General features: G+C 40.7%; 1 protein-coding gene across 2 annotated transcripts in view; it reads left to right on the forward strand.

The window, feature by feature from the left end:
* dlg4a (discs, large homolog 4a (Drosophila)) overlaps positions 1-9063 on the forward strand; it is a 53844-nt gene extending 44781 nt beyond the window's left edge. For both annotated transcript variants that reach the window (XM_028420871.1, XM_028420870.1), the window contains exons 9-22: positions 95-239; positions 598-733; positions 1015-1171; positions 1265-1367; positions 1723-1837; positions 3057-3233; positions 3313-3355; positions 3442-3472; positions 3858-3905; positions 4025-4126; positions 4284-4456; positions 4695-4807; positions 4916-5007; positions 5857-9063. In XM_028420871.1, the coding sequence (XP_028276672.1) occupies positions 95-239; positions 598-733; positions 1015-1171; positions 1265-1367; positions 1723-1837; positions 3057-3233; positions 3313-3355; positions 3442-3472; positions 3858-3905; positions 4025-4126; positions 4284-4456; positions 4695-4807; positions 4916-5007; positions 5857-5963 (1542 nt within the window). In that variant the 3' untranslated portion in view covers positions 5964-9063. The remainder of the gene's footprint in view (positions 1-94; positions 240-597; positions 734-1014; positions 1172-1264; positions 1368-1722; positions 1838-3056; positions 3234-3312; positions 3356-3441; positions 3473-3857; positions 3906-4024; positions 4127-4283; positions 4457-4694; positions 4808-4915; positions 5008-5856) is intronic.
* Positions 9064-12466: the final 3403 nt, after the last annotated feature.

The following is a 12466-nucleotide window of genomic DNA, read 5'->3' on the forward strand; positions in this document are numbered from 1 at the left end:
GAACTGGTCTGTCATAATAAAAATCTGTTTGTGTAGTGTTAAATGACTCTAGTCTTCATTCTAATGATCCTGTTTGTGTTTTATCAACAATCAGGTGAACAATGTCTGTCTGGAGGACGTGATGCACGAGGATGCGGTGGGGGCTCTGAAAAACACAGCTGAGGTGGTCTACCTCAGGGTGGCCAAGCCCAACAACCTGTTCCTGACCAACTCCTACAACCCTCCAGACCTCACCAACAGTAAGCATCTTTTTTCTCTTATCAAAAAGCAAGAACAGTGGCGAAAAATAGAGCAAAGGGAATAAGTTGTTTTTTTTAAATCTCAAGAGATACCTGTGGGAGTTTTGTGAAATCCAAAAGCTTGGATGTAGTGTACACGTTCAGGACTTTTTTTTTTTTACTTTGACCTTAAACCGCCTCTTTATGAAAGGTCTGCTCCAATAACAAAGCAAATCTGAGCATGGTAACTCTGTTAGACCTTCTTTGAAAGTGCATTTAGTCTGTAGGAAAGCAAGAGGCTAGAAATCTGAGCTACACTGAGATATTAAACATCTTTGTAGAATATAATCCCCCTCTGGTTTCATGTCTATTTTTCCAGCCTATTCCCATATGGATACAGAGCTCAGCCACCCCAACTATCTTGGATCAGATTACCCACAAGCCCTCACTCCAACCTCACCAAGTCGGTTTTCTCCCGTTTTGCACGGCATGTTGGGAGATGATGACATCCCTAGGTGAGCAATGATTCTTGGAATACAATTCTCATACAACTTCAACTTCCAGCTGTGCCTATACAGAATCTTCTCCACAACATGCAAGCAGACTGTTGTCCATCATGGTGTCCTCTCTAGTAGCATGAATTGTGCTCTGTGCTATATCTACTTTGAATTTGATGTTGCTGCCTCCTTTGGTCTGAATAGGGCTATTGCGTTATACTATTAGTACATACTATTTCTGTGTTTTTGAGTTTGTATCATTAATAATGTTCTTCTCGCCATCATCTATTTTTTTTTAGAGAGCCTCGTCGAGTTTTGATCCACCGAGGTTCTACAGGTCTGGGATTCAATATTGTTGGGGGGGAGGATGGCGAGGGAATCTTTATCTCTTTCATACTGGCAGGAGGACCAGCTGACCTCAGCGGAGAGCTGCACAAGGGCGATCAGATCCTCAGTGTAATGATGCTTATCTTCACAACGTTCTATGAATTCTGTAGCGGCACAATGCAATTTGTGTGTAGGTGTTGACAGTGATGCTGTGTGTGTCAGGTAAATGGAGTGGACCTGCGTATGGCTACACATGAACAGGCAGCTGCAGCACTGAAGAACGCTGGCCAGACAGTGACCATCATCGCACAGTACAGACCCGATGGTAAACTATAAGACACTGTCATCTTAACATGCTTCTGTGGCCTAACTACAGCTACATTAATAAATAACTTTTAGTTGACAACACTAGTTAAATGATTAATTGTTTTTCTGCTAATTGATGAAAATTTCCCCCTTAAATTTAATTGGGAAATTCGTATTCTACTAACTACAACAAACACATCTACATACAGCAACATCAGGCACATCTCTCCACTAGATGGCAGTCCTCTGATAATGGACCATGTACCAAACACATTTTGGATACAAAGAGAAAGACTTGCACTTTATATTTCTAGCAGTTTTGAATCATATATCTACTGTATATAACTTGAGGTCTTTGTGTTGCTCTGTTTCAGAGTACAGTCGTTTTGAGGCCAAGATCCACGACTTAAGGGAACAGCTGATGAACAGCAGCATGGGCTCTGGGACTACTACACTACGAAGTAACCCAAAGAGAGGCTTCTACATCAGGTCTGACATAGTAGAAAGTAGAAACAATTAATTTTTTTCATTGAAATGGCTGCAAGATACATTTTTGGACTAATCTGTCCATTGGTTCCAATTAAATGAGAGTTTTAACACCATCAAACAGCTCCACATACCTCTCTGCATCTACTATGAAAGATTAATCCAATCAACCACTCCAACCAGACTAGATTGGAGACAGACTAGAACCAAGCTTAAGGAAAGAGGCAGAGAGCAATCAGTGAAAATTGTGACATAAAGAGGATAACAGCCAGTTCCAATCAAACCCCTGTCACAATGAGCAAACATCCAGTCATCTTACATTTCACTGTAGAGATATGGGCATTACCTTAAGAAGAACATCTGGATTGATTCGCGACGAAACAGACGCTTGACTTCATCAAATCCAGGTCATCCAGGACTCAATGTCCAGTAGTGAAAAGTCAATGAAACCCATCTGTCTGGATCAGAGTATCACGAGAGGGTGGAGCAGGGGAGAAGGAAAGAGGACATAGGTGTCAGAAAAACAAGACATCATAAGTTTACCTACCTTTACATTTAGGCTTTGTTTAAATAGGTGGTATTACATGTACGCATGGACCCCCGCAGTCTTGAGACTCCCATCCCTGCCAGTCAGTCGAGGTACTGCTAGTTTAGTTATGAGCTAAGCTGCTTGTGCTAGCTAGTGCTAGCTTACTAGTTTAAGTAGCAATATGCTTCATAATTCTGACTGTAACGACCTCATTTTGACTGGAAAAAAACTAACACTTACCAGAAAACTGAACAGCGGCCCTTGATGTATCTTTTACTGCAGCAGGTGTATTTATTCCTTTCTACCGTTTGTTTAGTACGGTAATTGATAGGTCGCAGTGGCAGTGACGCAATCACAAGGTAGCCACGCCCCCGCTAAACGACACCAGCTTTATCGTCTGTTTTACGCAAATTAATCTTTAATTTGCAAATTAAACAGCAGCCTGTATAGAGGCCTTAAAAGTGGCTTTAGAAGCCACGAAGGCACAGTACAGGAATCCTGTATGAATAATATGTTTACGAACATATTAAATCAATGTTTTATTTATTTGCTATTGAATTGACTTATTTTAGAGTCGCTATCAGTCACTATGAATCTATTTGAAATAAGATGAAAGAATGTGTTTTAAATACTGATGAACAGATGAATGTTTAACTGGTTTTCATTAATTGATTTCATTCTTTCATTATTCAGGGCTCTTTTTGACTATGATAAGACTGCAGACTGTGGTTTCCTCAGTCAAGCACTGGGCTTCAAGTTTGGGGATGTGCTGCACGTGTTGGACTGTGGAGACGAGGAGTGGTGGCAGGCCCGTAAAGTCAGCCCACAGAATGAGGCTGAGGAGGTTGGCTTCATCCCTAGCAAGCACAGGTACGACGGTGCTCACACCTCGCTTTACCCTTTGTCTGCTCTGAATTGACCCTTTTTTTCTTTCTCCTCTTCTCTGCAGGGTGGAACGAAAAGAGTGGTCTCGTGTCAACACCAAAGAGAGGGTATGTTTGTTATTACAGTTCTTTGAATGAGGCTTTTCCCCTCTCAGGTCCTAGTGTGTAAATCTCTCCTCATGTCTCTGTTACAGGACCATGGTCGAGACACCTTAAGCTCTAAAGGTAATTAGCATAAAGCAGAAATGTAGTTGTAGTCGCAGTGCATGATGAAATGTTGTACCTGCCATTAGCTGAAGGCTCAGAGCAGTCTCTTTCACCTTTGCGCCATTTTTTTATTTTATTTTTTGTTGGCATTGCTGTCATCTCCAAATGCCTCACTAACATGTTTGGGCCCTACACCATCTGCTAAATATAAACACAAGTAGTCTTCCATAATAATTTCTTCCACACTGTAGTTCAAAGCAAACATTTTCCCCGTAAACTTATCAATAATCTCAAGCTGCTACCCTCAGTTCATGCAACTACAGACACACACCTGCAGAGGCAAACCTGAATGTCACCAAAATCTTGCATTTATCTGTGTGTGTGTGTGTCTGTCTGTCACCAGGAAGGGATAAGGCCTCACACAGTTATGAGACCGTCACCCAAGTGGAAGGTAGGATCAAACCTCTGCATGTTTAACTGTGTCCCCACTGTTAAAATTCCATGTTGTTTTGATTTCTTTTTTTCTGAACGATCGTGCTCACTTTCTTCTTCTTCTCTCCTCATGATAAGTACATTATGCAAGGCCTATCATCATCCTGGGTCCCGTGAAGGACAGGATAAATGACGACCTGTTGTCTGAGTTTCCTGATAAGTTTGGATCTTGTGTCCCACGTAAGTAATTAGACTGTCAGTCACAGAGACAGATCTGTTCTCTGTTTTTTTTTTATTTAATGTCACTGCTGCCACCTGCAGCAATTGTTGGGTGAAATGATTGCTTTAATTTTGAGATTCAAAACACTTTTTTTCATAATGATGTTTTGCTTGGCAGACACTACACGGCCCAAGAGAGAGTACGAGGTGGATGGGAGAGACTATCACTTTGTGTCATCACGGGAACAGATGGAGAAGGACATCCAGAGCCATCGGTTCATTGAGGCCGGCCAGTACAACAGTCACCTGTACGGCACAAGCGTCCAGAGTGTCCGCGAGGTGGCAGAGCAGGTGGGCAGCAACATGTTGTCTCAAAAAATAGAAAATAAAGCCAAAGAGTTCATCACTTCCATGTCCGTCATTAAATTAAATTAAAAAAGGAAATCTCTAGAAGACAAGACCAGGCGCAAGGATTTCTTTTTAATGAATTATTAGGGGAAATATGTCTGTGGCTTTTTATTAATTGCTACATATATTGTTTGTATTCTTCATCCTTGTCACTTCTGTTCTTACACATGTACACGAGCAGCAGGGGAAACACTGCATCCTGGATGTGTCAGCCAACGCTGTGCGCAGACTACAAGCAGCTCAGCTTCACCCTATTGCCATCTTTGTCCGGCCTAAGTCGCTGGAGAATGTCCTGTACGTATACTGGAAATTATTACTTGTGCATTTTTTTTAATGTTTATTATGAATACGCCGCACATAAAGAAAACCAGTGTTGTAATGAGTGTATAATATGTTTAACAGAGAAATAAACACTCGCCTGACGGAGGAACAGGCCAGGAAAGGCATGGACCGAGCTCTCAAACTAGAACAAGACTTCCTAGAGTGTTTCTCAGGTAAGAACGCACAGAAATTACAGTATATATAGACAGAACCGCTGACTTATTGTAGTCTAATACATAATGTATCAGTAGCTGGAAGAAACAGTCCTAGATTACAAACCTTACTTGAGTAAAAATATGTCTTATATAAGCACAATCTACTGAAAACAATAGGACACTACACAAACATAGACCGTCAGTGTTACATTATGTATTAGTGACATATTAAGATTTAAACAGAATTTATGAAGCTTATTTTATACACTGTGAAGTGCTGTTGATGTGGAATCATAACATTTTGTAATCCTTTATACGATTGTTGGAACAACATGCTACAGTATTCTTTAATGCCAAACATTGGTCCTCCACACAAACAAGCCTCACGTTTCCATTTTCCTGACATAACTGAATGAGCTGAATGACAAAAAGAACGCCTTGGGGCATTTTAAACATTGAAGAGATGCATTTAGGGCAAATCTCAGCAGTCGTCAGAATATGAACGTTGGCTTTCCTCACAAATCCAGCACTGTCTACAATTTCAACAAATGGTGAACAGCGGTGGCATGTAACACCTTATCAAGCACTGCAAGAATGTGTGAGACTGAATAAATATGTGCAGTACAGAAACATAGAGGAAATGTGCTTTTGATTTGGTGTTGTAGCATAAAATTTTATTCATAATTGATTATTTCATCTAAAACATCTAAAAAAATATCCATCTTTCTCCTGTGTCTTTCTTTATTTCCCCCCCAATGTTTCTATTTTTCTGCCTCCCACCGTCTTTCCTGTCTCTTTATTTGCGGCTGTCTGTGATTTTTTCCCCCCCTCATTTTCTTCCCTTGTGCATGCTGTGTCCTGCTGCAGCTGTCGTGGAAGGGGACAGCTTTGAAGAGGTTTATCACAAAGTAAAGACAGTGATTGAGGAGCAATCAGGGCCTTACATCTGGATCCCCACTCGGGAGAGGCTGTGATGCTGCACCCGCTCAACCATCCCCTCTGCCTCCTCCTCCTCCTCCTCCTCCTCACAACCACCAACCAACTTACAACACCCCTCACCCCTCACAGCCAAGTCAGCCTCGCCTGCCTGTCTGTCCTCCAGCAAAGCCAGTGCTTAGGCAATCACTGAGAATGACACAGTGAGACAAATGCATACTAAGACAAACACAGAGACAGACACAGGAAGTGACACTGCGAGGCAAAGAGCGATACCAAAAAAAAGAGGCTCTGAGGCAGATGTGAACACAGTGATGTGTAATTAAACTGAAACAGACTGAGAGAAAATACTTAATCAGTATTCCACTTTAATGAAGGAGGATTGAATATTTGAGGCCTTGTTCACACTTATCATTAAAATGCAGCTTGTATAGCTCCAAATACAGCTGTGACTGCACCCAAAACTGCGTGTGCAAAGTTTCAAAACACGCTGATTTACTGATGCTAAATAGCTCATTTGTGTCTTCTCTGTTTAGCTACAGATACATGAGACAGATTTCAGGTGCATTTTGATGACAGGTGTGAACTGCAGTCCATGTCATCACGGTCATGATAAATCTGGACAGTAGAGGGTGACCCTGCAAGAATGGACTCAGAGTTAATAAGACCGCCTCCCCACTCATCTCGAGTTTTCACGCCCCCCCCCCCCCCCCCCCCCCCCTGACCACCTCCAATGTCTGAGATGGAGGTGTCCAAAAAGACACTGGCCCCACTCTTTTTATATCACCTCCTGGCTTTCTGTCCTCCTCCTCCTGTCAGCTCTGCCTCAATACAGGACAGGAATGGGGGAAGACTAAGAACAGGGGGATCCAGATCCTGCTGCAAGAGTCCCTCTTGACCAGAGTCCCCCTTTTTTGTAAATCTTTTCTTGGTTCTAGGAGTGAACTCAAAATACAGCTCAATGACCAAGACGGAAATTTGTCTGATCGCCCATGTTGAATATTTGGGAGGCATTATTTAAAGGCAGTTCAAATAATTGTAATGATAAAAAACTCATATGCTGAATTTGTGCATGCATCTTCAAAGACAATGCAAAAAGGAGACAAAAAGGAAAAATCAGACAAAAAAAAGAAAAAAAAAAGAAAAAGAAAGGCGAGTAAGTAAGGTATGTTCTCCATCTCCACCTCCTTATTGTGGGGGAGTTTTTTTTAGCATGTCTCGTGAAGAAGGAAGAAAAGAAGAGCCACATGGTCATGTGATATGGTCATGAGAGGAAGGTCCTGAGCGCAGTAGATGCTCTGACATACAGTTTAGCCTCTGCTCTCTTACTGCACACACACACACACACTCACGCACCCAAACACAAACACACATACACTCTCACACAGCCATCCAGTGACACACATACATACATGTAGAGTTTCGTGACCTCAGCTGTAACCTAGCACACTCCTCTACAGGGAGACAGGCTGTTCTGACCTGCTAGTCAGAATCCAGGTTGAATGTTATCTTTCTAGGCACAAACAGCAGAGCTCTTAGCTTCATCGCACCGCAAACCAACTCACCGGTCACTCTTCCAAAAAGATCCCCTCAGCGCGCAGACATACACACACTGTCTCCAGTGGCCGCAGTGAAAAAGCCATGGTGTGTGTGTGTTTATATGTCTGTGTGTGTGTGTGTATGTGTGTGTGTAAGCGCGTGTGTGTCTCTGTGTGGGAACTCCTCTGTGTGGGAGGACTAGGTCTTCTTTTATTCTCTCTCTTCCACTTTTTCTCTGCTTCTTTCTCCCTCTTGTGTCCACACAAATTAAAGCTAAGTCATGTTTAATAAATAAATGGCCTATACATATATATAAATATAAATATAAATATATATATATATCTTTTTTATGACAATTTCTAACGGGATTACGTCTGTAAAAATCAACATTTCCAAACAATATTCCATTGATTCCTTTGGTTAATATTGCATATTGGTTGTTGAATTTACTCACATTCCCATTTTATTGTTGTAAATTGCAGCAAAAAGGAAACACAGAAATAACCGAACCGCTCAAGTCGCTGTAAAGCCGACCTCACACTAGAGCTTTGAACTGACGTATTTGTTCTCGTACATGTTGGAAACAAAATGAAACTCAATGCAGCTGTGTGTGTGTGTTAAATTGTGCGTGTGCATTTGTGTGTCTGCTGCTGCTTGTGTGTGTGTGCGAGTGGCAGGAATGTGTGTTTCATATAAAATATAATACTATATGAGAATATCCTTTATAACATCTGCTGGTGGTTATAATGTATAATACATAAATGAGTAGTGAATGTGTAAGTGTGTGTGTGTATGCCTGAGTGAGTGAGTGGGACACGCACATTGAAGATGTAGTGCAATACTGCTATGATGTTATGCAATGAAGATGGTTTTATGTGTCTAAGATTAAAACAGTATTTATAAAGTTTGCACTGATGGCATTATATGCTAAAGGTTTCCGCAGGACAAAGATGGTGATTGAACACACTCAAGATTTTAAGAGCATGTGTTTGTATTTATTTATGATTTGTTCTGAATTACAAGAGTGAAGGTGGACGTATTGATGGAAGTGACCATTCATATTTATTGTTTTATTGTTTTGCTCACCTGGTTCCCTCAGCTTAAGACGAAACAGCTGAGGGTTTGTGAAGGATTTCTGATTTATTTTGTATTTTTTACTATTTATTTCAAAGTGTCACATCTCATGTCTGTATATTTTTGTATTTTTTCCACATTAGTAGAGAGAGAGAGAGAGAGAGAGAGTTGTTGGGCCAGAAATGATGTAAATATAAAAGAGATGTTGGAAGTGCCATGTGGCTTTAGATTTAGCCGTTCACACTGCTGAATTGATGCAAGTACAGAATCCATCAGAGACACAGCCCAGTTTCACTGCTCAAACACAGACACAACATCTGCACACTCCGGGTGGGCAACACACACACACACACACACACATGCACAGACACTCAAATATATCAGCACGTCAACACATGCATTTACATTTACACATTAATGAGAACCACAGAAACGATGACACACATCCATGAATTGAATATGTTTTCAATTTCTTTATTTGAGGGTTCAATGTATTTCTTAATATCTCTCTCAGCCATCCGTATCATAGTGTGATATTCCTTATAAAGTATATGAATTTTTACAGAAAAGACTGATTACAGAGTTACAACAGAGTCAACTGATGCAGAAAAATATATTTAACAATGACAATATCAAGCAAAATAAAATGTTCCAGTTCAGTGAAGCGCTTGTTGTAAATTAGCTATAAAATAATAAAAAATAATTTAAAAATGCTTTCTGAAAATGGTCTCAGCAGGCTTTTTTTTAAAATGTCTCCCTGTGTGTTAATGTTTTGACAGCTCCACAGGTGAAGATTGCAATAAATTGACCAGAGGAGGGCAGTCACTCTCCACCCTCAGCTGCTTACACAAGCTTCCCTCAGCTGCATTTGCACAGGCGGGCTCTGGCTCTTATTTGCTGGTTGCTTCTCCACCTCCTCCCCCTCATCAGGGGAACCATTTTCTCTTTTAGAAAAGCACACGGATCATGAGGATACTGTCGTCGTCTTACGCTATACAGTGCTTGTGTTTGTGTGTGTTTGAACATAGAGTTTATATAGCTGTCATAATCCTACATTGCTGTGTATCAGTTTTACAGGCACAACAAGAGGTTAATCCACCAAAACATACAGTAATCTTTGTGTCTTTTTCTTCCTGTTTCATTGCTGGATCTAATTTTGTCTTGTTTTCTGGTGGTGTTTGGTTATGGTTTTCATCATGTATTAAGAAAGAGCTGAGCCTGCTTAACAAATATAGGAACGCCATGTTTTATTTCTAACCAGAGCTTCTTTCTATTTCTAAATTTGCTTTTTTTATACAGACATATTGCTCCTTGAGTATTTTTTGACACAAAAAATCCCCAACAAGCTCATTAAACCTCACTGACCTGCCAGTGAGCCATTCATTACAAATCCATGCTGCGCAGCCAAACAACCCGCTGTTTGTTTGTGCTTGTGCAAATCCCAAATTCTATCAATTATCTCAGCTGATTTAAGGGAAACATGAGTACATTTTGTTTTAAATGAATATTTTACACAAGGGCCTGATCAAGCTCAGTGTGGAATAATTAATATTATTTTCCAATCCTTGGCAGAGATGGTTTTAACCGATTGATATTTTTCCATTTCCCCACCATTTACTGTGTTAGTGTGTTACATCCTGTATACATGAAGGACACCATCTGTTTGACCACAGCCTAATTGTATGACTGACAGCCACAGGCAGAAAAATAGAGAACATCCATCTAGTTGCATAAACACATAACTTAGAGCCTTCAGGTTACTCCCATCCACACTCTTATCTTCCTCTCAGTCATCATGTCTAATCTAAGCTGGTGGAAGAATGCACAGTTGGACTCTAGAGCAAGGCAGATGCCAGACAGATGGATTACTGGAAAAAATTTGCCAAAGTAATATGGTTCACTATATTAGAATTTGAAATTTCCTCCTATCTGACTCACTAAGTAAACTCTCGCTTTCATCATTAAAGTGATTCATGTTTTCGAATGTTGAAGCTGTGTATTTATCAGACGTACAAACACTCCATCGCATGCATCCTGTCTTGCTGCCAGGGAGGATAGTCATTTAAAAACTGAGGGAAAATTAGAAATGAATGCTACCAAATGGAATAATTAAAATCCTGCCAGTAATTAGTATTTCACTCCAAATATTTAGAATGAGGAAGCTGGAGGAGTGAAGTTAATTGTTGGATCTTACAGCACAGGGAAGTATCAAAGTATAAGTCATTATGCGCTGCAGTCAGATCTGTTTCAGCAGCAATTTATTCGCAGTCTTTCTCTACAATAAGCTGACACAGTAGTAATGCTTCCTTTTGTTGCCTGCTGGTGAGGTCCAGAGCTGCGGTGACAGGGCTGGATTTGGATGAAAGAACAGCTGACGTGTGTGTGTGTGTGTGTGTGTGTGTGTGTGTGTGTGTGTCCTGTGAAATGTGGAAAAAAGACTCAACTGAGAATTATTTCAAAGTAGCTTCACAACTCTCTGAACTTCTTCACTCCTGTGCTGGGAAACCAGTGAAGCATTTCAATACACTACAAGCTATCACACAACTACTCCTGTTCCTGAAGCTACACCGCCTGACTTATTTCCTCAGGTAATCCTTGTCCTGATTTCAGTATGTTGTGCCCTTCAAGCCAAACTACAGCAACTGCAAACCAGAGTCATGCCATTAAAATGTACCAGGCCTCTAAAATTAGTGCATTCAGAAGCAAAAGAGAATGTTTGTCCCTCATATCACAGAATAGAAACACATGCAACCACTGAACATTCCATGAGTCCGTTTCTTGATCTGTGCTGATGACATTTTGGGGGTGAAAGGATATACTACAAGCAAAAACACAGGTCACAGGTGTATAACTGTCTGCTGGTGTCTCACAGACCTTAACTTCCTCCTGTCTCTCCTCTGCCTTTGTCGTGCAGAAAATTCCTTTCTATTTTTCCATTGCATGAGCTGTCATTCTTCTGCACAGATTAAATTCTTTGGTTAAAGTAATCCTCTCACATCCAAATGATCACACACAGCAGGCATATCTTAGAGTTTCAAAAGAAACTTCAATAATAACCGTTAGTCATACTTCAACAAGACATTTTAGTCAGAGCACATATGGCTACAAACGGAAGACTGTCAGCATTATTTGTTACCTTAATTACAAAGACAGCGACTGCCTGAAGAAGAGGATCAAACACAGTTCACCTTTATTATTCATTTCATCCTGCTGTATCTCCTTCTCACCTGAAACCCGTCTGTGCCACTGTTCATATCATCTGTATTGTTTCTTCCTTGCTTTGTGACAGCAAATCTCGACACTGTCACTTTATCCATGTATCAGACAGAGAGCATGAAGATCAGATGATTCATTCTCAGACTGCAGGCTCGGCAGGGTGCGGTGCAGGATTTTGCCATTGGGTTGCTGCTGTGAACACAGACAAAGACAATAACAGCTTTTTTTCTGACTCATAAAACACCACATTTCTGACCTAAATGACCACAACAAAACCATTCAATGTAAATGACAAGCTTTGGTGCCCATGAGCCTCATTAAAACATGAAAAGCTGCCTTCAAAGATGTGCTACTTTATTTTTATTATTAAATATATAACATTTAAATGAATGACGGCGATTTTAATATACTGCACTGCTGTCACTTTCTAAGCTGCATCTGCAAATACAGAGCTTAACCCCGTGAGAGCTTATAATGTCACCTGGGCCGTAATGCACACTATCACTCAGGAGTAGCAATGATGACATATGATCCCAGAATTAGCATGATGGCACTGAAGAATATGCCAGAGTGTGAATTTTTAAAGCGTACTAAAAATAATATACATAATGCACAGTTATGAATATAGGTGCTGCTGTGAAAAGGACTTTGGGCGATAGGAAATCTTCTGTTTAACCGGCGGACAAGCACCTGGTCTGATAACACAGTGGCT

Source organism: Parambassis ranga, chromosome 14 (genome assembly GCF_900634625.1).
Source record: "Parambassis ranga chromosome 14, fParRan2.1, whole genome shotgun sequence".
Classification (NCBI taxonomy): Eukaryota; Metazoa; Chordata; class Actinopteri; family Ambassidae; genus Parambassis; species Parambassis ranga.